Source organism: Equus quagga, chromosome 8, assembly GCF_021613505.1.
Source record: "Equus quagga isolate Etosha38 chromosome 8, UCLA_HA_Equagga_1.0, whole genome shotgun sequence".
Classification (NCBI taxonomy): Eukaryota; Metazoa; Chordata; class Mammalia; order Perissodactyla; family Equidae; genus Equus; species Equus quagga.
In genome coordinates, this window is record NC_060274.1 from 46,160,516 (window position 1) to 46,186,603 (window position 26,088).

General features: G+C 48.0%; 1 protein-coding gene and 1 long non-coding RNA gene across 10 annotated transcripts in view; both read right to left on the bottom strand.

Annotated features, from left to right (window-relative positions):
- GRB10 (growth factor receptor bound protein 10) overlaps positions 1–26,088 on the bottom strand; it is a 182,446-nt gene that overhangs the window by 58,046 nt on the left and 98,312 nt on the right. For all 9 annotated transcript variants that reach the window (XM_046669594.1, XM_046669591.1, XM_046669592.1 and 6 more), the window contains one exon: positions 23,300–23,441. In XM_046669594.1, the coding sequence (XP_046525550.1) occupies positions 23,300–23,441 (142 nt within the window). The remainder of the gene's footprint in view (positions 1–23,299; positions 23,442–26,088) is intronic.
- Positions 4,398–13,512, bottom strand: LOC124243700 (uncharacterized). The gene is made up of 2 exons (XR_006889760.1): positions 12,979–13,512; positions 4,398–4,968 (listed from the first exon to the last, which is right to left on the bottom strand). It is a non-coding gene; the product is annotated as an uncharacterized LOC124243700 (long non-coding RNA).

The following is a 26,088-nucleotide window of genomic DNA, read 5'->3' on the forward strand; positions in this document are numbered from 1 at the left end:
GGCCCCCGCCCACCCAGCCTGCAGAGCTGTCCCGTCTGCTGAAGCGCCAGCATTACACGGGTGGGATGGGAGATGGGGGCACACAGCTGCAGGGAAAGAACCAAAGAAACTTGGGAAGATAACAGACAGTGGTTGGGGCAGGGAAGGCGCAGAGCCTTCACCCAGGTGAAGGCAGCCTGGCAGGTTTACTACAAGTTTAGAAAAAGAGAAATTTGAGGAGCTGAGAAAAAGTCCTGCACAGCTAGGAGATCAAAAAAAGGACTACTATTTCAGAACTTTCTCTGGGCCTGGGCAACGCAAAAAGTGAGAGCTGTCATCAAAATTGCACAGATGGGGCTGTTGCTTAGGGCTACATTTTTATTCACTTATAATAGTCAAGAATATGTATCTATAGATATAAAGTTCACCCACAAAATCCCAATTCATCTCCAAAATACATCTACTATGAATATGGTTTTTACTAAGAATCTTGAAACTATCCATAACACCTTATTTTCTGGATTGTCAGCTTACACACCATTAAAGTGAGATGACACAATTACAAACATACAGATAACTGTCAAGAGTTAGTCACAGTAATTATTGCGACTTCTTTAAAAAGCAGAGCGTATTTACTGGCACCACTTTGCCTCCCATGCTGCTGCTCTTTCAGAATTAAAAATCAGGCAAAAGTCCCTAGCTGAGACGACAGACAGAGGTTCAGCCTGCCCTATGGTTACGCCTGTTGGACAAGCAGGGCTTCTCAGTTCTGCTCACGTTAGACCAGGGATCGGCAGGAAAAGACATGTCAAAATCCCGCAGTCGGCACAACTGCCCTAAAACCAGGAAAACAAAAGCTTCTACTACTAAACACAAGCTCAGAAGGTCCAACACCAAAAAGAGTAAGTACCTGAAAGGGACAGTGCACACCTTACCCCACCCTCCCGTCGCTGGGGTCTCGGACTCAGAGGTTTCCAGGGCGGATGAGCAAGCGAGGCCCTGCAGCAGACCTCTCTTCAGGTCTGTCCTTTTGCTCCCAGACAGCTCAGTAAACATCTTCTAGAGTTTCTTGAAGCTACAGAAACAGCCAATCAAAACGATGGATTGCCTGGGAGTCTGCCTTCATCACTGGGGAAAGTGACTTCACACTGCCACTCAGGGGCCAGCAGTACCAGACACCCATCCCAGATTATTCTGCACCTTAAACAGGAGAAGGGCTAGGCCCTGGTGCCTTTGCGTTTTATTATAAGGGAAACACAGCCCTTTGACAATGGTCATAAAAAAATTTTTATATACATGTACATATAATCATAAACACATAAGTCTTTTGATCTAGCAATTACACTGCTCAGAGTCTATCTGTCTACCTATCACCTGTCTCACTGTCTATCTACCCATCTATACCTACCCACCTTCCCGCCCATTAAATGACCAAAGATCTATGTACAAGAATGTTCGTTTCAGCTCCGTTTACAATAAGAACTGCAAACAATGGAACTGTTCATGGAAAGGGGATTTGATGAAATAAATTATGGCTCCTCCGTGCAATGGAACACCGTGAAGCTCTTGGGGGAAAAGAGATAATGCACACGAATTCTGAGATGACACAGACAAGACACTGCCCACTGCTCGCCTCTGGAGAATGAGCCAAGAGCTGGGAACAGAGGAGGAAAGGAATTGGACTTTCCATTGTATAATTTTTTGCACTGCTGAAGTTTCACTTTTTGCTTTTACTACGAGCATTTATTACTTCTATAATTTTTAAAAATTAGAGGTTTTTTTTTTCTTTTTGATTTCCTGGCTGGGCATAGATGATTTTGGTAATAAGTCATGGCCAACTTAGTCCCAACTCTTAACTCTGCTTTCAGTCTTGAGAGTTTGGCAACTGTCTTGCTTGACTGACGAACTGGCTTCTTTGGAGAGAGAGGGATGAGGGTGCCAGGAGGACAGGTCAACATGCCACCTGAGGGCAAAGATGAGCCTCGAATGCACTCACTTTAGTGAAGGACTTTTTCTCCCAGGGAGGGGACGGCTCTCAGATCAACTAGAATAAAGATTCAAAGGCCAATCCTGGGTCTTGAGCATGGAGAGCTGCCATGGACACCGTTTTCACCCAGCCAGGCCAGTGGGGAGAGCAGAATGCTGCTCTAGATCCAGGGTCCACAGCTCCTTCACTTGTCCAGGCCACAAGTCAGCAACCTTGGGCATGTATGAATGGGTCGAAATAAAGCTCCACGAGTTAAAAAGGTGCAGAATGGGTAAAGCCTAAGAAGAAATATGGCTACTAATGTAAAAGAGCCCATTTAGGCATGAAAAGCACAAGGTTCTCTCTCCCGGTACCAGGAGGAATCCCAAGAGCCTGAGAAAAGCAAACAAAAATTCACTGAAGACCTATCAGCTTCTAGACGGAAATCTTGGTTATAGAGATGTGACACAACCCAATCACAACCTTCTGTAGCCTGGAAAGCAGAGGAGTGCTAGAGAATTACACGCAGGATTTCCATGAGTAACGAAAAAAAAAGATTTGTTTGGCAGTAGTGATCAAACTTAATATGAAACATTAAACCTAACAGATAGTCTACAATTTTTAAAAATATTTTAAGGTTTGAATTAGACTGGCTGAAACTTGTCCAGATATTTCAGGTCCGCCTGCATTGGGGGGGGGGGGGGGGGGGGGGGGGGGTGGTCTTGGATCATTGTCATTCATTCAGCAGATTTTGCCAGGGCACGTTCTCTGTGCCAGGCACCCAGGTGCTGGGCTACAGCTCCTAGAATAAATCCCAATCTCACAACTTCACTAGAGTGGGGGAGACAAACAACAAGCAAAGAAGCACAATCTAGAGAGTCAGATGCTGGAAGGAGAAGAGAACAGCTCAGTGGGGGTTGGAAGGGGGTCCTCGCAGGTGGCCGGGGGACTTTAACTTTGACCCTGAAAGATGAAGTCATTGCACAAAGGAGACCAGAGGCTGACAGACCATTTTAAGGGTTGCTCTGGGGCTATGCGGGAACACACACTGTATAGGGGCAGAAGTTGGGAGACCTGCTGAATTACGAGATTTATGTAATAATGCAGAGAAGGAAGAAGGTCAGACCCAGGTCCCAGCAGCGCAGGCACGAGAGGTTGTCCAACTCAGGGCAGAGTTGCCAATGTGGTGTGGAAGTGACAGGAAGAGGGGTGAGGAAGGAATTCGGGATTTGGACTGGGCAGCTGGGGTCTGAGCTGACACTCACTGAGGGACTTGATGGAAGGAACAGGCTCTGAGGGAGGATCAGAAGCTGAGTTTGGACATGTTGAGTTTGAAATACCTTTTAGACCTTCACATGGAAAAGACAAGTCAGTGACTGAAAGCATGAGTCTGGGGCTTGGGGAAGAGGTTGAACGAGAATATAAACCTGGGGTTTTCAGCATATGGATGGGGTGGAGAGCTGAGAGTGGGTGTGACCACCAGGGAGCAACTGCAGAGAAGAGAATATGCAGAGCTTCTCTCAGCAGTGGAGAAGTTCCAGTATTGATGTGAAAGTATGAGTCACGAGCACACAGACGGCATCTAGTGTCAGGGGTCCAGATGAAGCCACTTACGGAGAGCGCATTGCTAGAAAGTGGAGGAGGCCAAGACAGAGCTGTGGAGTCCTGCAAATGCCAGTGGTCTGGGGGAGAGAGGGGATAAGAGGCAGAGAGATGAGGAGAGGAAAACGGGGCATGGAAGCTTGGAGAAGCAAGTAGTTCAGGAAGCAAGACTATGCCTAATGCTGCTGAGATATCATGAAGATGCCACCAAAAACTGACCACTGGCTTTGACCAGAGATATGTCACAAGTCTCCTTGATAAGATTCATTTCAGGCAATTAGTGGAACCAAAAGCCCAAGTAGGAAGTGCTGAGGGGAGACCAGGAAGTGAAAAGCAGAGACAGGGATTCAAACAGCTGGCCCGAGGAGTGGGGAGTTCTGCCAGAAAAGCAGCAGAGAAATGGAGCAGCAGCTGGAGAGAAATGCAGGCGGGGGAGGTTTCACTAAATGAGATATGTTAAGGTTTATTTGGACATTGATGTGAATGATCTAGGAACGAAGATGAAACTGATAATGGAAGAAAGAAAGGGGGTGACTGCAGGAGCAGTATCCTTGAGAAGGTAAAGGGGCTGGCCATGAAAGGAGGGGGTGGCCTTAGAAAGAAGCAGGGGCATGTCTGCTGAATGGCCAAGAAGGTAGGCAGGTGGGTTCAGACACAGGTGGGTGAAAGACATAGGTGGAGAGATGAGCTGGTCCTCTTTGTTAACAGCCCCTCTCTAATAAATCCAAGGCCAGGTTACCAGGTGAGAAGTTAGAAGAGGGAATAAAAGGTGTGAAAAGTTGTTTTTTTCTTGGGAGTAGTGAGTGAATTGGGAGTGGAGAAAATCTCTGGAGGAAAAGAGATCAAGGGATAGAGAGGTGATTTACCTTTTTATTATTGATTCATAACAACTCTTTATTTAGGGATATTGCAAATGTATTACAAATATTCTTTCTCAGCTTGTCAACAGCTTAACATTTAATTTATGACACTGATAGATTTCACTATAAAGAAAATTAATCTTCCACTCTGTGATTTCATCTATTCACTTTAGTAGTTAAGACATCATTCCCCAGCTCAAGGATCAATTAATTATTCCACTGTATATTTTTCTACTTCTCTTAATGTATGATATTGTTATTAACAGCTTAATCCACCTAGAATTTACTTCGGGGTGTGTATATTATTTTGCCAAGGCTGCTATAACAAACTGCCACAAACCAGGTCACTTAAGCAACAGAAATTTATTGTCTTGCAGTTCTGAACACTGGAAGTCCAAGATCAAAGTGTCAGCAGGTTGGTTCCTTCCGAGGGCTGCGAAGAGTCTGTTCTATGCCTCTCTCGTAGTTTCTGGTGGTGTGCTGGCAATCTTCGGCATTTTCTCTGCCTTCATCTTCACATGCTGTTCCTGCTCTGTGTGTCCGTGCCCAGCTTTTCCTCTTCTATAAAGGACAGCAGCCATAGTAGATTACCCACCTATTCCAGCATGACCTCATCTTAACTACCGGCATCTGTAATACCTCTACTTCCAAAAAGTGCAATTCTGAGGTTCTAGGGGGTTTAGGATTTCAACATATGAATTGGGGGGGGGGGGGCAATTCAATCCATAACAGCATGCAATAAAGTATAAGATCCTAATTCAACTCTTCATTCAAATAGTTTATAACTGTCACAGCACAATGAATTCAATAATGATGCTATCTTCATAATATTCTAATCTTTGTGCTATTAGGGTCTCTCTCTGGGTAAATGTTTCAGAGCACAGAACTATCACTCCATTCTTAACCCAGAACCACAGGCTTTCATGACAGTAGCTTTATAGCATCAAAACCACCTTTTTGAAGACGGTCTGGTCACCACTAAAGACCACGGGCCCTCTCAGGCTGTCTTTCCTCTAACCACTTTATCTCAGGTATCTATGTGTTGTCTCTGCTTGGAAGGGCCCCCACCTATTTTGGAAGTTTTAGGCGGGAGTTTGGATTTCAAATTTTGGAAAATCTAGGTGAACATAATGTGCACTCCTAGGCGCAAATCAGGGTTCTGGCTGAATTGGTGGCTAATACAATATAAAACTAAATTAAAACAAACACTCCATCTATAAAAGTAAGTAGAACAGCATCTATAATAAAGAGAAGACATGAGCTTACCAGTGGCTAGTTCCACAGACACCCTATAAGAACCTGAGACCTGCCCCGCTGGGCAGCAAGTCACTACGTTCCCACCTGGGCCACGGTTACAGCAGGAGAGTGTCCAGTTCTTCTCGTCTCTGTGACACAAAAATAGTCCACCTACTGTAACAAGTTCAAGTTCTCTTTAGAAGCCCCCGCCCTGTTATCAGGGCAATTCCACATTACTCCAAAGTGGATGGATCGGAATAAGAGACAAGGGCCTTCAGGGAATGAGTCACAAACCCAGCTGCTCCACCTACAAGACCACCACCCCGGGGGCGTGAGAGAAAATCAGCCTCACCTGAGCTCCAGAGAAAACCACATTCACACATGTGCGTCTAGAGACCCTACAATCCCACAGCGGGAGGAGGTACATTCTGACACTTCTACTGCTTATTACCAAGCAAACCCACCTAAAATAACTAGAAATCATCATAGCATGACAGCATCAAAACTGACACCAAACAGTCCTTGTTCAGACTCTGCAGATTTGTCTATCAAAATGTTTTTCTTACCCATCCCCTTCATTTTCTGTGCTTCATACTTTGGCTTCTTGAAGCAGACTCAGTTCATGACTCAGAATTATCAGTACTCAGAGTTCCTCTAGATTCTCAAAGGGCCCAGTATTCTTGGGATTCCTCCCTTCAATAGCACAATTTGAAGTTTCATAATTTCACACTTCTAAAGCTATTCACTAGTCATGCTCCTGGTATAGACTAGTCTTAATGGAATAAAGCTAAGATTTTTTTTCCCTCTCATGTAACTGCTTATGAAAGAGTGAAGCAATTGCTAAGCACATATCCTCCCTCAAATTCTGCCCCAGCAGCTCCTGAGAGCTCCTCACAGGACTTCTCCACAGCGGCATCCTCTAGTCAATGGCAGCGGGCAGGAGCTGCCCTGGATGGGCCCCCTTCCTCTCTGGCCTTCCAGCATTGCCAGCCCTGAGCCCTGGACACCAGTGCGTGTTCCTGGCGGGAGGAGGTACAGGGAGAGGCGGCCAGAGCAGGAGGACAGAGCCCACACTGACCTCTGCAAAGGAAGCTCACCTCTGATCCTGCTCCAAGAGCAGTGTGTAAGGGCCAGGGGGACACTGAGGAACCGCCTACAGCCTCCAAATGCAAGTCCCCTTACAACCTGCTTGTTGCAGGAGCCCCTGGCCCCACAGCCTCCCATCAGCTGCAGCTGAGACAGCCAAGAAGCGGTGGAGACTTGGGAGAAATTTCAGATGTGATATTTTCATTTCATAGAAAAAGACACCCACTCCACACAGCTCTGGCCTGCACAGCTGCCCATGTTTCGGGCCACAGGCCCCTCAGTAGGAGGGCAATCCCGGGCTCTCTGAAGTCCATGGGCTCCTCCTCCCAGAAAACCCTGGACCATACAGCTGCCGGCCAACCCGGGAAATGACTTAAGTTTAGTCCTCCACACTTTACCACTTTTACAGAGCCCACTTATCAAAACCCCCACGTGAATGTGCTAAAAATCTACCCAAACAAATCACACAGATGAAAAAGGGGCCTCTAAACGTTAGGTTTAGAGAGGCAAAAATTTAATTACAACAAGATCTTCCTCCTGTGAGTTCTTGAACCATAAGTGGTACAGATTCTAATATAAACCCAGCCAACAGCATAATTATGGGGCTGGCACTGCCTTTGAGAAAATGTGGTATTTGTTTCTTCACATTTTATCTACTCGGGAACCTTTCATAGTTTGAGGCTCAAAGACTAAAGCCTCAGGAAGTTCTTTCCCTTGGATGAAGTTTATATGCATTGAAACTGAGCACCCAAGAGACAAATCCACTTAGCACATTATGTTATGCCAACATAATTATGGATGTTCCGTTTCTTTTGAAAAGGAAAAAAAAGAGAGGCAGCATGTTCTCAACTTCTCCTCCAAGAAGTGTGGGAATGCGTGGAGGAGTGCATCTTCCTGGGATGGCAGCTGGGGGGAGGGTGCGCCTTTGCCAGCAGCACCAGATCAAGAGTGTGCCCTGTTGCATATAACCAGAAACCGGTCAGTTGATGGCAACAAATGTACTTCTGCCATCAGGTGGCTGCTGTGAACCCTCAGAGTCTCTGGCCAAGGGTCGGCTGGACTAGGGTACGCGTGCAGTTCTTCCCCAGAGTTGTGGGTTAAGAGGTGCGTTTCTGGGAATTACGGAGAATTAACATGGCAGGCTCATGTCACATGTTCTCTAGGATGTTTCTCTACTTGGAGAAAAGCACACTGAAAGATCTGTGCATGTAAGAGGCACATTTTGGGTTTAAAACAGGGTTTTTCTCTTTTCAGCATTTTATATCGAGATAATTTCAGGCTTACAGAAAATCTGTAAAAAATGGTCCGATTTTCCATAGGTTCCCCAAATATTAACTGTTACCCATTTGCTTTATCATATTCTCATTCTCTTTCCTATTTGTCTACGACAGTGAGCTGCACACAGCTGGCCCCTTGACCCCAAGATAGCTCAGTGTATATTTCCTAAAAACAACAACATTCTTACATAACCACAGCACAAGGATTGAAATCAGGAAATTATGTTGACACACTACCATTGGCTGATTTATAGACCTCGTTCAAATTTAGCCAACATCCAATTATTGTTCTTTTTAGAAAAGGCAAAACAAATTTTGAGGTGTTCAGGATCCAGTCCAGGACCACAAGCTTCAGTTGTCACGTCTCTTCAGTCTCTGTCATCCGCACAGCTCCTCAGGTTTGGTGGTTGTTGTTGCTGTGGCGTGGTTTTGTTTTCTGGGGTCTTCTAAGACCTCAACACCTTTGACAAGTCCCAGCCATTTTGAGGAATGTCTCTCAACCCTGGTTCATGTCTTTGGCACCACAGAAGAGATGCTATGCCTTTCTCAGGGTGTCCCATCGGGAGGCATAGGGAGATGGTCTGGCCCCTTCCTGGTGACGTCAGCTAGGACCACTTGGTTAAGGTGGCACCTGCCAGGTTTCTCCACCTACATAAGTTACCATCTTCCCCTTACTCTTCAAGGGGGCTCCTGTCTCCTTGTGGCATGCCCCCTTCATGCTTTCAGCACTTCCCGGGCAGCTCTGCCTCCTTTTAGTGGAGAATGGAATTTAGAAACCGTGTTCTGAGCACTAGTTTGAATATTTTTTTAAAGAAGAAGGAAAAACAGAATCACAAGCTGTCATAGGGACCACAAAAACTATGGGAGAGCAATAAATCACTAAATGCAGTCAATTTTGCTCAAACTCACCCAGTTCTCTTCCAGTTCAACTCTGCTGAGTCCGCATCTTAACTGGCCCCCCGCCACCTCCCGTCCAGCCCATCCTTCCCACTGCAAACCAGAAGGAAGCTGCTCAAAACATATACGCGAGTAAGGCCATGAGATGGACAGAGGACAGCGGTGACTTTATTTCCTTGCTCTGATCTGGGGGAAGTCAGATCTGTGCAGGGGCACAAGGTGGGCAGCACTAAGTGTATGTCCTTGTGCCTGCAGGTGTGGGATGTGGAGAAGTGGTCTCGAGGCCCTACTAGCTGTTGTCACTCAGATGCTCTCTCCTGGGTGATCCTCCCAGACTGGAGAACATGTTGGGGAGGCTGGGCTGCAGAGCTGAAAAAGACGGAGTGCAGAAGACATGCACTCCGATCGGGGCCCTGCCTGGAAAGCCTGAGCAGGGGCAGAGTTGTGAGGTCAGGGTGGGTAACACTTGACCCACTCTCCACGCCTTATTCTTCACCCTCCTCAGGGTACACCACAGAGATGGCTGAGCTCTACGTGGGGGGACCTGACATCCAAATGGAATCAGAGTCTTTTCCTGCTCCATTCTGTGGCCACTGCAAAGCAACGCAAGCTTAACTTGTTACGCCATCACCATACACCCAGAAACAGCCGGAGAATAGCCAGAAGACGTGCTAAGGCTGATGCACAGTTTTGAAAACCCAAGAGGCTGCATGTTCAACCCCACTAAGACAGGAGAGGAACAAATGAGTCCTCTGTGTCACCATCACAAACCCTGCAAATAGCACCTGACCCTCGGGCATGGAGAGCCACCCCAGCTGGGGAGAGGAGCTTTCCAAAGCCACCCTGTGCTGCCATGGGGCCTCTGAGCCATTCTCTCACCAGGGAGAACATGGTGTGGGGCCGGGCTCAGATGCCTGGAAACTCACTCCACCCTGAACGTGGTAATCAAAATAAACAGGCCCTGACAAACCGACATAGCAACATGTCCACATCCAGAGCTATAAAATTCTCACGACCTCTGACTAGGAATCTGGCTTCTGGGATCTACCCAAGGGAAAGAACTAAAAATGTGACAAAAACTATATCACAGTTGCTCAAGGAAGCGTTATCTACAGCACAGACAACTGGAAAACCATGCAAATATCCAGCCAGCACAGTATCCAAGTGTGGCCCAAATAAATACTCATCCATATTGTTATCTGCTAGTAAGAGTAGTCTTCATGAAGACCACGTAAGAAACACAGAAAGCATCTGTGGAATATTAAACAAATGAAAACATATATAAAATTCCATCTACTTTCACTGAAACCAGATAAAATACAGAGAGATGAGAACTGACAAAACCACGGGCAAATGGACATAGTTGGCTTTGTCTGTTAACATTGCTAAAACATCGTTTGTGCGAGGTTCAATGGTCAGAGTCCAAGGTGGGCATCCCAAAATTCCAAGGCTCACTAAAAAAAAACGTGTTGCTGCTTCCTCGAGTATTGGTGCTGTCCCCACCACTGAGGGCAGGACTGTCACTTCCTCCTTTCCCCTCCTGGGCTCTGTGGGGAGCCGGGGCGGCAAGAAAAGAGACACTTTTCACGAACAGCAGCAAAAGAAGGTGGTTCATGTGACACTTCCATCTCTTTCCGTTCAGGGTTTTCCTGATCTAAACGCACCTGAAGGCTCCAGCATTCTATACATGGGATGAGAGACTGCTGCTTTGATTTAAGAGAATCTCTGTTGTGGGATTACAATGGGGAGACTGTTTTGGGGTCAGGGAAAAAATAAATCATGTTAGTCAACAGCTTTTGGTTCTCTACTGGGGACCAAAAATAAATTTACCAGCACAGGGTGTGCACTTAGAACCTTTCTGAAGGGGGTCAACATCTGTGTCCCTTTCCTAGAAATGCTGAGACTCGGCTTCAGAGCAGCGAGCAGAGTGGATGCGGGGGAGGATGTTTACTGGATTCTCTCTTCCGGAGGCACTCCACATGCCCTCACTTGGTTTCCTCCAGTGACTTTCTTTCTTTTTTTTTTTTTACATTTTTACTACTCAAATTTCTTTGCCTTTATGCTGGTTAAGAGACTGAGGTGAGAGCCCAAGAAAAGAAGAATAGAAATGATATGGAGGGAAAAAGAAGGTCAGACCCCAGACTCCTGCCCTGCTGGACAGGAAGGTGTGCAACGGGGCTGCAGTGCTGGGGAGGCCCAGCTGTGAGCGGGTGCAGAGACCGGCCAACAGGAAACAGCCGGCTCAGGCAACGTGTTTTTAAGATTATGGATAGCGTCCTCCACGACAGTGAAAACACCTGGACCTAGCGCTCGAGAAGGGTGGCAGCAAAGTTTGCCACAGCATGGAATCCCATCAACCAAGAGCCAAAGGTCTGACAGGCATTTCTCAACCTTGTAATTTCATAAAACACCTTATCTTAAACTGCATGGAAATGACACATTTAGACTGCAGAATGGAACGAGAGTCCCCCATGACTCTACGCTGTTCTCAGGCATAACCAAAGCACAGAAGTTCACGTTCCATAGAGGTGACAGCTTCTTCGCCATTGGAGGAATTGCGGTTTGAAACAGCAACACAAACAAAAACGAGGGGGGCGTTTAATCACGTGCAATTACGACAGAAGCTGACACATACTGTAACTGGGGGAGAAGTGCACCTTCCAGTTAATTACCTTTTCCTAATGAAATTGCAAGTCACAGCAACAGCAAGAATTAGCAGACTAGTTTGCCAAGGAAAAGTATTTCCTGTTCTAGCAAACCAGGCAGCCCTCTCTGAAGCCATCTGCAACACAGGTAACTGACAGCTGTTTGCACGGCCCTGGCCTTGGAGTCCACAGCGAGACCCAAGCATATACGTTTGCACACAGGCAAGACACACAGATTTTGGGCAAAAGTAGGGTGATTCTTCCTATGAAAGATGTAGGTAATTTAAGTGCTCACTTTTCCAATGCTCCCGACAGCTACAGATATCAAGAGATACTCAATGCTGTAATAAAAGATCAGTTTGGGGCCTCCTAAATTTAAAGAATTTACATTTAAAAAGCTATTTATAGTCCAGAGAAACACTAGCGGTTGGGATTTCTCATGAGATTCTTGAGATAATTCCCCATCTCATATTTAGCTAAACAAGTGGCCTGCTCCTGTCAGGGCCACCCAGTTCCACCGAGTCCCTTATTCAGATGCAAACACAGCAGCAGGAAGACACAGCCACGTCAGCGCTTTGGAATTATTCCTAGGCTGAGAGCTTCAGAGGGCTCCGAGCCCCCTTGGTTTTAGCAATATTCTCAGAGAAGTCTGAAAAGGGATGGTGGTTATCATTTTAAAAGTTACGTTGGACAGTTCAGCACCCTTTCCCAAAGCAGGTTCTGTGGGAAGTATGTAGGCGCTATGTAGAAAGCGGTTCTGGGGTCAGAACCTCTGGGAAGCTCTAGGCTAACTCCAGTCACAGAGGTTTTCTTCCCTGTAGGATTGTTCAAATTCTCCAAAACTCAGTATGAAATGTGAATTTCCAAGAAGGTGACAGGAGATGCAAATGGCCCCAAACTTCCTGGACCTGTATGTTTTTTCTCACAACAATTCAGGTAACTGGGAATCCAGAAAGCACAGGGCAAGAAACACAGCTGCAGAACGTTCCTGTCAACTCAGCAATGTGCAAGGAAGCCAGTAAAGCCGGCCGCTGCTCAGTTACTAACAGCTTGGATGCAGGGGCCCAGCCACGCCGTCCCCAGAAAGGAATACCACCCAGCAACTGTGTTATTCGGACCTAGGCTGATGGGCAAGGATGCAGCCGTGGCAGCCATGGAAAATTGCGTACATGGGACTGCTCACAGGCTCCTCTGGGTTGCTGTTCCTGTACAAATGTCCAAGGCTGAGCTAACCTCTGTGCAATAACGTGTTTGTCAACATGTCTCTCCCTACTACACCATGATTCCCCGAGGGCTTCCTGCCTCAGAGCCTGCCCATGCAGCACCTCCCAGGACCAACGTGACAAAGTCGAGTAGAGCATTCCAGGTCACAAGACCTTCTGTGGTGGCAGCACACAACAGCAGAAAGAATGGGCAGCGACGGGATCTACCTTGTTTGTGGGATTTCCTTGCTTGGCTTGGTTGAGTTCACACGTCCCCTCATAAAAAATAAAGTCTTCAGTAAATGTTCATTTTGGTTTATTGAGACGTTATTTCTGTTGGTTCAGAGCACTGCTGCGGCATATCTGGAAGACGATGGACTTGAAGCTGAGGTGCCGAGTCTAAACCCCACTTTTCGGATGTGACCTGTCACACCTGCTCCATGAGAACATTAGTAACACCTGCCTTCTGGAAAGGAGGAACCTGAGGGTTTTAGAGAAGCACAGGGAGGAGCTGGGACTGTGGGTGCAGTGCCAAGGGCTCACCCCACACCTGCCCAGCAGCAGAAAAGAAGAGGCAGAGCTACTTGGCACGGCGTCCAGACATGGCCAAGCAACATCAAAAATTCGTCTTTGTTGGGGGCCGACCCAGTGGCACAGCAGTTAAATTCGCGTGTTCTGCTTCGGCAGCCCAGGGTTTGCCGGTTTGGATCCTGGGTGCACTGCTCAGCAAGCCACGCTGTGGCAGGCATCCCACATATAAAGTAGAGGAAGATGGGCACGGATATTAGCTCAGGGCCAGTCTTCCTCAGCAAAAAGAGGAGGATTGGTAGCAGATGTTAGCTCAGGGCTAATCTTCCTAAAAAAAAAAAAAAATCGGTCTTTGTTGAACGAACTTCGTCACAGAGATGGTAACTAAACATTCCGTTTGCACAGTACTGTAATTTTAAAAACCAACAAAGATGGCTTATATTCCTCCTCTAGAAAATGTTGCAGAGAAGCTACATGACTGATGGGCTGTTAGTGGCCAAAGAAAAAAGGCAGGAATTAAGAATGACGCCCCCCAGCCTCCAAATTCCAGAAGAGGATGGACAAAGAGGAGAGGGCAGGGCTGCAGTGGGAAGACAGTGGGTTAGCCTGGATTATGGAGAGGACAGCAGACAGAAATCTGAGCTGGCGCTGCAGAGAGGCATCCTGGCAGAGAGCTGCCTGTGGGGCCACTTGTACATGGACGGTAGCCAGGCGGCGGATGTGTCCTCAGGGTATGGAAGGCAGCGTGGGGCACAGAGAGATACTGCTGCACAGAGGGCTGGGTGAAGTGGGTGACAAGGGTGACAGAGGAGGCCCCTGGAGGGGCCACAGCAGCAGTGCTTATAGGTGGGCTGAGTCCTGCCCAGGGCTGATGGACTCCAGTTCCATTGGGAGGTGGAGCCCTGGGGGGTGGTGAGGAAGCGGCAGCTGTCCCTTCACCACTCAAGAGAAAGGAGGCAGTGAGAGGAAGAAAAGAAAGAGATGCCCGTGTGAGGGATGATGAGGAAAGAGGACTTTATCCTCTAAAGCGCTGGGCATGTGCTAATCTGCATCTAGGCAGGCCCTTGCATTGGTAAAGCCATGAGTGACCCTGAGGGAACATCAGCGTCTTCTCTGTCCTGCTGGGAGCACTGCTCTCCCGGCTCCTGTCCTGACAAGGCCCAACTGCCTGAGTGTCCACAACGTAGGCAGGGCAGACACAGTTCACCCAGCTCAGTGCCCTTCGGGGTCGCCCAGCACGTGGGTTAAGCTGCAATGAGGCTCAGGTTCTAATGTGTTCGATGCCTGAAGGCACCACAAAAGGTGATGTGGGTACATTTTGAAGGAGCTGAGAATAAGAGGGCTTGTGAAGGTGTGCAATAAGGCCTTCCAGGTGGAGATTGACGAGAAGACGTCACTGCGGCTCCAGGATGGATGCCTGAGGATGCCCCGGGCCACACAGGGTGAAGCAGAAGATGGCATCATCTCCACACAGGCACATGCTGTGAGACGAACGGCACTTGGCGACCAGGGCTAGTTTTTCTTGCCAAAGATGGTCTAATGTTGAGGGATATTTATCAAATCGTAGTCAAAGTCTCATCAGATCCAATCTTGATCTTTAGTAAATGTATGTGCAAACCCCTATACAAGGGTTTTTAATTTTTAATTAGTTTTTAATTAATTTAATTGCCTATACAAGGCAATTAATCCAGTTCCAGAAAAATCAATATTTAAAAGTAAGCAAAGGGAGAAGAGATGATTGGAAGTACGACAACATTTATGCCCCAAATAATGAAGTTAAAATATGTGATTGTGTTTGAATAACAAATGGAAAAACTTGCTGTAACAAGTCATTATGCAGCTACATGAAAATCTTTATGGACTGAAAGACAGCCCAGCCTGACAAAGCTGTCCTGAAGTATTCACGGGGCCTGTAAAGCTTATCTTCAATTCATAAATAAACATTTTTCTATTAGTATCACTGTCCTTTTCTTTAACCAGCACTTCTCTATCACTTTCCTGCTCCCCTGGCCTCCTCTCTCTCTCCCTCCCTCCCTCACCACCCCCCCCAGCATCTCTGCACATCTGCTTTCCCAGTCAGCTTTCTCTGTTTATTCACGGTTTCTGCTTCTTCCAAGAGTGCATCTGTTCTTGCCGTCATGTACCATGACCCAACTCACTAGGTCCTGCTGGGTCAGTGCACACCGCACACTACACTCTTTCTACCACTTAACATTTCTGGGCCCCTGGCTCACCAACCAACCAGTATATGGAACCATTGTTTCAGGGTGAGTGCACAAGTCTGGCCTAACCAGCCACAGTTGTGGAGATGGATGCAAGTTCCATGATACGGAAGGAGGTTGCCCTCGGCTGCAGCCTCCTTGCCTCTAGACTTCTCATTATGCAAAAGTGAATTTCCTTACAACTGAAGCCAATGGGCCTTTTGTCTCTTGCAGCCAAAGGCATCCTGATAGAGCCTATGACTCACAAAGCCCAACTACCCTGGGAGATACCCACAAACCTGAAATCTTGGCAACTGGCAGTGCTGTTTCAAAGGTGGCAGAGTTGCAAAGTCTGGCCCGCCCTGTCACTTCCCATCACTTCCCTGTCGGTCAAAGGGGGCCCTTCTGATGGCCATAGTGCCAGCCCTTCTCCATCTGAGACTGAGGCCCTGGCTGTCCCAGGCACAGTTCAGCACCCCCGGGCTGGTACCCTGGAAGACGAGGGGCAGCTACCCATTGGAGAATCGGGCCTCTTTCTTAGGGAGGCCCATCTCTCTGAGGGCTGTTACTGATGAAGTGGGAGCCAAGAAAGGTTCCTGCTTAAATGGAATAAGAGCTGCCCAACCCCTCTGACCTCCACAGAATGAAGGGCTATCCAGAAGCGTGTACTGAGCTCCTTGCACTTATATAAAAGCAGCTTTTTTAACAGCAAATGCATCTGTGCTGCATTTGGGAGAGGTTCTTCAGCCCATGCAGGAGGCCCCACAGGGTCAGGGTGTCTCCTCAAAGCCCAGTGAGGTACAACGTCAAGGCACTGTGCAGGGTGGGGAACATGTGGGCTCCAACTCATCCAGACCAAGCTCCCTTCCTGCCTCGGCCTCTGGACAAAGCACTGCAGCTGCTGGTCCTCAGCTTCCCCATATGGAAACAGTCTCTTCCCTGCAGTGTGTAGAACCGCTGTAAAAATTACATGCGTAGTAACCACCATGAGATAGATACTAAAAAAACGAGAAATACCAGGATCTTCCTGATGCAATTCCTTAAGACTTGCATGTGACCACAGGTCCAGTATTACCTGATTCACTTGCAGCCTTTTCTTTGTCCATCCTAGAGAATAGAGAAGTTATTCCTTATGCTTTCTGGTGAACCTCCTAGAGACAAATGGGTTAGACCCTCCAAGGATTCTAATCCAGCCATTACCACTCACAGGTTGCCTCCATCATCTACATTCACTCCTCATTAAATTTTCAGTTGTCCATTTACATAAACTCCTTCTTTGAAAGGCTACTCTGCTTCTGCTCTGAGAGTGAGGATGAAAGAGAAGACGGGCATCTGTCCTCGGGAGTAATGGGGGAGCCACATCCACCAGAGCCCCACAGGGGTGGCTGGGATGCCAGCAGGGACGTCTTGGGCAGCCCACTCTCCAAACCTGCATGGTCTCTGGTCAGCCCCTGGACCCGGGAGATCAGGAGACACCCTTGCCCACAAATGTTGCTGAGGAGTAGCCCTGTGAGCCCCCAACAACCTTCACCCATTCTCCACCATCTTCTTTACCTCTCCCAACATCTGGTGTCTCCACTTGGGATGAGCTCCACATGTTGAGGGTCCTTCTCAGAAGGACAGCAGTGTCTGAGACAGAACAGAATAAAGCAGCTGACTCCTAGAGAATCCACTTCTGTTAGAGCAGAGTGGTCAAATGTGCTTTTCTGGAAAGGTCGCCTCGAACTTTGGACTCAAGCAGGATTTTCATCGACCTGGTCCTTCTCTTTCCATGAGCACCAGACAGCCACTGCCCACCCTTTCTGTGACACCTTCCCAGCTGCATGTGCAGAGCGTCATTTTTAAACCCTGTTTAATGTAATATCTTCTAGATTTGGGCTGTCATTCTAGCTTGCTGAATGCTTTTTGGGTATCAGTTCCTGTAATTCATCACTGAGTGCCCACTACACCAAGGTGCCGGGAGACTAAGAAAACACATGACATGGCTCGCCACACACGGGCTCACCGGAGACCGGCTGATGTGCCTGCAGTACGACACCTGTCAGGTTCAGCCTGTGTGGTAGTTTTAGAAAACTGAAACATGTGCAGTATTGGGAGAGTTCAGTTTTTAAAAGCATGAGTCGTGATTTCTCTTGAATCATCCAAAGATTTGGCAACACTGGGCCCAGGTTCCTGTGGCCAGGTGCAGCTGGGCTGGGCGGACGCTGGCCCACCCCTCCCACAGCGGGTGCCTGGGCACTGACACCAGGCCTCCCGGGCAGTGATGCTTCCTGCCCACTTCTGAGGCACCTGAGCTTAGTCTCGGCTAAAATGGGAGTTGGCAAGGCTGAGTGCACTAGCCCTAGCAGTACCTTTGGGAAGAGCCTGAATAGGTTAGATGTCCCCAAACATGTGCAGCTTCCCAATTGGAGCAGCACTGCTCTTACCTGGGACCTCAGGAGGAAAGCAGTGCATGCACCAATCTGCTCTCTCCTACGATGTGAAAGGGGTGCAACAGAGGGAGACAGTGGCTAGGGGTTGAAGCCACGACAGGCAGGGCTGACTTATCTGCCAGGGTTCCCTGAAGAGAGGGTAGGGGACAGGTGTTACCTGAGACAGTGGCCAGGCCCAAAGCTCTCCCCAGGCTCCCCTCCAGCCCCTGTACCCCTCCCCCATGCCCACGTGCTGCACATTCAGGCCAGCTCCAGGCACACTGGATGGTCACATCCTCAATTATGAAGGCCTGGCCAGAAAGACGAGGGGCCTGGCCCAGGCCACAACTCCATCAGGCCAAGAGAACAATGAGCCACTCTCTGGTTCTCGAACTCTGGCTGAAGCTCCAGGGGACACCCCTGGGGCTGCTGCAGGTCAGAGGGAAGGTACTGCACCCCTCTCTTGTAGCCTTGTCACTGGCACTGGGCCAGGCACACAGTAGGTGCTCAGAGTTGCTATCAGATAAATGCATGTCATGCTAAACTCCAGGGAGGCACACAAGAGTCATGAGTCTATTGGTCTGGCACAGACTCAGCAAGACAGGAAGAAGGACCAAGGTCCCTCAGGGCCACTTAGGGCCCAGAGCAAAGGGAACCTTGCCACAGAAGCCCGATGGCATTGACTAGACTGTAGGCGGCGACTGAGGCATGGAGCTCAGTCTCATGGCTCAGAAATCTTTGCTATAGCAATCATCCTTGTCCACCTGACAGGCTGTCTTTACAAATGAGTCCCAAAGCAGTGAAAAGTGCCTTGTTAATTTTTACCACAAAAATTCACTTTCTTGATACTAATTTAATTTCTCTACCCTCTAGGGGAAAGAATGCTATCAGTCAGAAAGAAGTTCTCAGGCATCTGCATTTCTGGTTAATAAGTGATGAGATGTGATTAAACAACTTAAATCATTAGACAAATTAAATGTTGTTAAATAAATGAGGGAATGCTGTTCCTCACAGAAGCTGTACCTTCAGATAAGACCCACTAATCTGTTTTTAATAACCCAGGAAGAGGCTGCAGTCGCTAGCAGACATGACTTAAAATTGTATTGTCAACTGTGTCTAGACTCGTACGCGCAAAGCGATGTTTCCTCTGTTGTGAACTGTGCACATGTTGTTATTTTGCTGCACCCTTCATGAATGAACAGGCCTGTGTGCACACTCTTACTTTACTGAGAAGCCATGCAGTACAACCTAAGCAAAAATGCAAATTGATTGGCTCTGGTTTAAAATAGAGCAAACAAACCAAATGTTGTTGTTTTAAAATTCATATAATAAAATAAGCAGAAAACCCAAGGTGGCTGAGTCTAAGACAGATGACCTTAAAACTCTCACAAGATTATTGACCACCCACAACTGCAGGAGGACTCATGCAGGAGATGCAGACATCACTGTCACTGGGATTCGCAGGTGTGCTGAGATCATAGGCTCTGGACACATGTGACGCTTTCAGTGACTTCCCATAAGGGTCGCATCCACCAAGCCACTGACTCAACAGTGTGTTGGGCAACTTTCCTCTGCGGTTTAAGGTGCCCCTTGCTGGAGAACCAGGAGGCTTATATGAAACTCAGCTACTTGCCATAGTAGCCGGCCCGGCCACCACAGCCTGTACCACAGGCTGGGTGGCTCAGACAGCAGACGTTTACTTCTCATGGTTCTGGAAGCTGGCAGTCTGAGACCAGGGAGCCAGCAGGATCGGGTTCTGGCGAGGACACTTCCTGGCTCCTCCACCACCGCATTCTCACTGTGTCCTCATGTAGAGAGCAGCTCTGCTCTGCTAGCTCTCGGAAGGGCACTCGTTCCACCATGGGGGCCCACCCTATGACCTCATCTAAAGCTAGCCACCTCCTCAAGGTCACACTCCTCACACCATCACAGCAGGGTTAGGGCTGCAACATGGTAATTCTCAGGGCACACCAACATGCAGCCCATATCATCGTCCCCACCACACAGGTGCAGGCAAGGAAGTGGCCCCAGGGAGGCCACAAACCTGGGGTGAGGTTGGTGTGGGGGAACTGCCAGAGCCAGCTCAGTGGTGTCTGTATCTTCTGGATTCGTCATGTGGAGGACATGGAGTGGCTTCTGAAGATTTCCTGATCCTTCTAGAAAGAATAATGACTTCTTTTGCTTTGTCACTGTTACCTCTTTAATGACCAATTACTCCATCTGCCTTCATCTGAGATGGCTTGTTCCTCTCTGTCACTGTCACATTAAGGTCCTTGTGAGCAGGGCCCATGCTCTACCCAATGTTCAGCTTCAGGGTCTGGCAGAGGGCCTGGCACAGAGTAGGCTCCAAGGTGACAGGAGGGAGTGCTGCCAGAGTGGTGGGGCTGAGGGCTCTCCTCCTATGACAGCCCCTTGCCCAATTCTCCCTCTCCCCCTCCAGTTAATCAAGTCCGGGGGCCACCAGCCCTTGCAAGGTGCCCAGCCTGCAGCCTGCAGGTCTCCACAGGAGCTGTGTCAGGGCTGGGGCAGAACTAGACTCCTCTGTGAACCCCCCGGCCCTCAGCTGTCTGTCCCAGGCTCCATGCTGTGGTGCTGCAGGTCGGCTTTGGGTCCCACCTGCAGTCACAGGGGCTATCCCTGGCAGGTGATGTCATCCACAGGATTGGTAGTGCCAAGGTGAGCAGGATGGCCTGTGGGGCTGCACCGAGCCCATGTCCCGGCAGTTGCCCTCTGAGAGGGGTCTACGGACACCACACCTGACCACTCCTGCCCCACTGAACAGCCACCAAGGCGTTACTGAAAAAGGAAACCCACAGAGAGGTGGCAGAGAGTCTCCTAACTTGTCTGACAGGGGATTTTAGAACACTTTAGCCAGAGTGCCTCGGGCAAGAACCATTTCTCCTTTAACATGGCTATTCAGATCTCTCTTCACTTCTTCCACCTCTTGTGACTAGTGATCGAAAGAGGTTTCTTATGGCCTCACTGTCCCCAGTGTCCTTCTAAACAGGCATTACACTATCTTCTTTTCCCTCGTTGACCCCGTTCTTCGCAGTGGATGAGATGGTGTTATGTGGGCCTCATACATGGAGCGCCCTTCATCTATTTTTATACGTCAGAACTCTTGATGCTAATCCAGTTGTCTCCTCGGACTTGATATGAAAGGAGAAACAACACCAGATTTCTCTTTCCCTCAGGCAAGTAGCAAAGAAAGGACCCAAACTCCTTTGCCTGTTAGCAGCAGCTCCCATCATGGTCCGAGACTGCGAGACGGGGAAGCCTCTTGAGGCTGCCTGGCGACCCCCACCAGCAGCGCCAACGAAACATGCTTTTCACAAGATCAAAAGTCAGAACCTAGTGCCAACAGAGAAACGTCCCTGTAAGCTAGTTACACACAACCAACACCAACTGTCTACAAGTGGTGCCAAGTGTGAAGCATCCGTCCTGTGCCTGCTGGTCCCCATGGGCTGCAGGAATCTGAGCGACAGAAAGGCAACACCAATGCAATGTTCTCATGGGGAACTAATCGGATCCCAAGAAAAACAGCAGGCAAAATTCCTGGGTTTCCTGATTTTGCTTACAGAGGTGGAGAGCCCATGGGGGTGGAGGCCCATCTTTGTGCCAACCGCGGCGAGAGCCAGATAATATTTTCATGGTCTTATTTTAGGATGGGTAACGTTGTAAACAACCTCAGTGACCAATCCACAGACAGCTTGTCTAGACCTTTATTTGTAGCAGAAGGTCACCAGGGAGGCAGACATCCCAGATGTACTTCAGGCATGTGACAAAGTGCCTCAGCCCAGCCAGTGCTGGCTCCCAGACAGGGACACTTACCTCACCTTCTAAGTGTTGATGGTAGGACAACGCAGCCTGCTCTGGAGGCCTGAGGTCAGCATGGGAGAAGTACCTGGGAGCTGGTGAGCGGTAAGTTGGAAGAAATGTGTCCCTGCTAAGAGTGCAGACCCTGTGTAGTGTGGGACGATGGACGTACAGAGAAAGGGTTTGGTGGCATATCATGCTTTGAGGACAGCGAAGGCGGGAAAGTGCAGAGAGTGTAGGAGAAGAGAGTGATTCTAGCAGAAAAGGCAAAGAAACTTCTGAAATATACTTGTTTAAAAACAAGGAACGTCAAGGTCCCAGGAGCCACTTAGTTTAGTGGCTAAAATCGGAGGCTCCAGATCCTATATCAAATCCCCCTCCAGCTCTACCACTCAGACTGGGTCACTCCCAGGTCTACCACTCACACTGGGTCACTCCCGGCTCCACTGCTCACACTGGGTCACTCCCAGCTCTACTGCTCACACTGGGTCACACCAGGCTCTACCACTCACACTAGGTCACACCAGGCTCCACTGCTCACACTGGGTCACTCCCAGCTCTACCACTCACACTGGGTCACAGCAGGCTCTACAACTCATACTGGGTCACACCAGGCTCCACCACTCACACTTGGTCACACCAGGCTCCACCACTCACACTGGGTCACACCCAGTGCCATCACTCACACTGGGTCTCAGTTTCCCAACTGTAGAACAGAGATAACATTCATACCTAATTCAGGTTTGTTCTGAGGAATAAATGAACATATAAATAAACAAATAAATAAACATATAAACCAGTGAGACCACGCCTGGCACTCTGAGATCACTCAGTGAATGCTGGAGGTTGCTGTCATCCTGTTATTATCATTATACTCTTCTCACCATGCCCCACACCACAGCAGCACTGGTCTCCCTCCTGGGCCTGCAACCCACCCTGGCCCAGGCCCTCCCAACCAGGAGGGATGCAGCAGCCAGCCCATTTCTCTGACAAGTTGATTACCGGTGATTTGACCATGGGCAAGTCACTGAAACTCTGTACCTCAGTTTCCTCCTTTGGGGACAGTGGCTGTATAACATACACCTCATGGTCCCACTTCAAGGTAGAAACTACTAGTTTGAACAGGTGACTGTCCCCTTCTAGGTCAAGTGAAAATTCTTCCACCTTGAGCACATCACACTCAAAGTCAGGAATGTAACAGGGAAACTCTTCAACTATGCTGGACTGAAGGTCAGGTGCCTGAGAAAGCCCAGCGTTTAACACCTCTGTTATACAGAATTATTGGGTAATGACGATGATACAGTGATAAAATTTTGTCAGAGAACTAAAACTCATCTTTAAGCATTAAGTTATTATTTTTTCCCCCATTTTTATGAGACTCTTTCTTAAACACAGGTACATCCCTGACTTAATAAATGAAATTTGGGGCCAGTAAATTAAAAAGCTTCACAAAACAAGTACAGTAGCAAGAGGAAAAGAACTAAGAGAAAAGATCCCACAATTTCCCTCCCTTCTCCCCAAAGCAATGAGCCAGCTCAATGGTGCCCACCCCACAGCCAAGCAGCCTGGCTTTCAAACCAGGGGAACGCTCACCTGCTTTGCAGTGGCCTGGCTCGGAGGTAAGGAGCCCGGCGTGAGCACAGGGGGGCTCCCTGGGCCGCAGAGCTCAGGGAAGGGGTTGGGGATGGCCGGCAGAGACGAGGTTCTAAACTGCTGGTCCTCCTCCTGTAAGCGCCTGGGAGAGAAGAGACAACCAATCGCTCATTAAAAGCTGTCACCCCCCAACACGATCCATCAATCCCACTGCTAAGATGTACCCAAAAGAACTGGAAGAGGGACTCAAATAGATACCTGTACACCTCTATCGTGTTCACAGAAGGACTATTCATAATAGTCAAAAGGCAGAAGCAACCCAGGATCCATCAATGCATGAATGGATAGACAAAATGTGGTCTATCCATACAGAGGATATTACTCAGCCTTAACAAGGAAGGGAATTTGACACATGCTACAAAAGGGATGAACCTTGAGGACATTATGCTGAGTAAAATAAGCCAGTCACAAAAAGACAGATACTGTATGATTCCATTTCTATGAGGTCCCTAGAGTCCTCAAACTCAGAGATAGAAAGTAGAACAGAGGATGCCAGGGGCGGGAGGAGAGAGGAACAAGGAGTTATTGTTTGACGGGTATAGAGTTTTAGTTTTGCAAGATGAAAGTTCTGGAGACTGCTTGTACAACAATGTGAATATCCATAACACTATGGCAACTATACATTCAAAAATGGTTGAGATGGTAAACTTGATGTTATGTGTACTTTACTACAACTAAATTTTTATTTAAAAGTGCCAGTCTCAGACTCAAAGAGTACAGATTCCCTCACTCATTAAACAGTGGGGGGCGAGAAGCCAGTGGGTGTGCTCACATCGGAAATGATGCTCAGCGCATGACGTGTACTTATTAGCATTTTCTCCAAATACCTTCTCAGTTCAATGAATACCTGATGGGGAAGAGGTTTGTAAGAGCATTTTCACGAGAACAACTATTTTTCAATGACCTTAAAATGAACACTTCTTCAACCACATGAAAAGACTAGAAGAGGCTTCGTGTGCCCTCATCTGAATTCTGGAATGAACGCTAATTTACACAAAAGGTTGTTGATCCTGAATTAATTGAAAATCAATACTTCAGGTAGCCATCCTCCCTGGAGCACAAAGCCTGTGCTCAGGTCACCTCATACATGCCCTGCTGCACCCCGCTCATGCCACGGGGAGCCACTTCTGCATCTGCACCACATTGTTCTCTGGCATTTCTCCAGGGCTGCCTCCTCCCAAGAATGCAAACCTCACTTGACAGACAATTAAGCAAACACACACAGGATGGCGAATCAGATGCAATTATGAAAAGAGCAGAAAAATCAAGTTCAAAGTCAAAGCAAAAACAGTGCAAAGTGCACTAAGTTTCCTTTCCCCAGGGTCCTGCTGGCAGCTTCCTGTATACATGTTAAGGGCTTTCCTGAGAGCGGAGCCCCCTCCGTCCATCCCAGGGCGATGCTGCCCACCTGCAGGAGAGAAGCAAGCCCCAAGCTGAGCTGCAGTTTGGTCCCTGACTTTGCTCAGCATCCCAGTCCTGCTCCTTGTTACACACACCTCATAAACTCCTCATGTAGGCTGTGTCTTCAAATAATTTTTTAGCTAATTTTACAATTTGACTACATTAAAGATCCATTAGCTTTCTTGGGGGGCTTGCCACTAGAGAAACGGATGCTGTGACCTTTTACTTGTTCTCTTTTTACCAACTTAGCCTGATTCTGAGAGGCTGGTCCAGCCATTACAGGTGGACCAGGAAGTGATGCACTGATTGACATACTCCCATGGCATGAAGGAGCTCAGCACTCCGAATAGGGAAAGCCCTCCTATCGTCGCTTGACAACATGCCAGAAAGTTTATTTTTACTGTTAACATAATAGCTTCTTCCCATAACAGATTCTGCCTTGGCAAAGTGTCCAACTGATACGTCTGTCCCTTGTCCTACAGAGGAAGAGAGAAGGAGATGCAGCCATATCCACTTTCAGTATTTTCCGGCCCACGACCTCTAACCAGTGACCAACCCCAAGAACGAGAGTTTTATTTTGTTTTGACTTAGAGTACAAGCTGCTGATGGTCTGGCATTCCAGTTGTTGACAAAAGCGTCTCTCTTTAGTAGGTTGTTTTGAACATTTTTAAAAGTCCTGTGTTTTTTAGGGCAGTGAAAATGCTCTGTATGATGTTATAATGACGGATTTGTGTCATTATAGATTTGTCCAAACCCACAGAACATACAACATCAAGAGTGAAGTGTAATGGAAACCATGGACTGTGGGTGATTAGGACGTGTTCATGTAGGTTCATCAGTTGTAACAAATGTGCCTCCTTGGTGGGGGAGGCTGACAGTGGGGGAGGCTATGCATGTGTTGGAAGGGCAGGGGATATGGGAAATCTCTGTGTCTTCCTCTTAATTTTGCTATGAACCTAAAACTGCTCTTAAAAACAAAATCTCTGATAAAAAAAAGTTATGCTAAGTGAAAGAGGCCAGACACATAAGGCCACATAACGTACGATTTCATTTATATGAAACGTCCAGAATAGGTAAATTCACAGCTCCATGATGCAGATTGGTGGCCGCCTGGAGCTGTGTGGGGATGGGGGTGGGGAGACACTGCTTCATGGGTAGGGAGTCTCCTTTGGAGCGATGCTCTGAAACTAGAAAGAGGTAGGGCTGCAGAACACTGGGAGTGCACAAAATGCCCCTGAATGTTGACTTTAAAGTGGTTAATTTTATGTCATAAGAGTTTCATTTCAATAAATTATTTTTAAAAATTAAGAAAAAAGAGTCCTATGTTG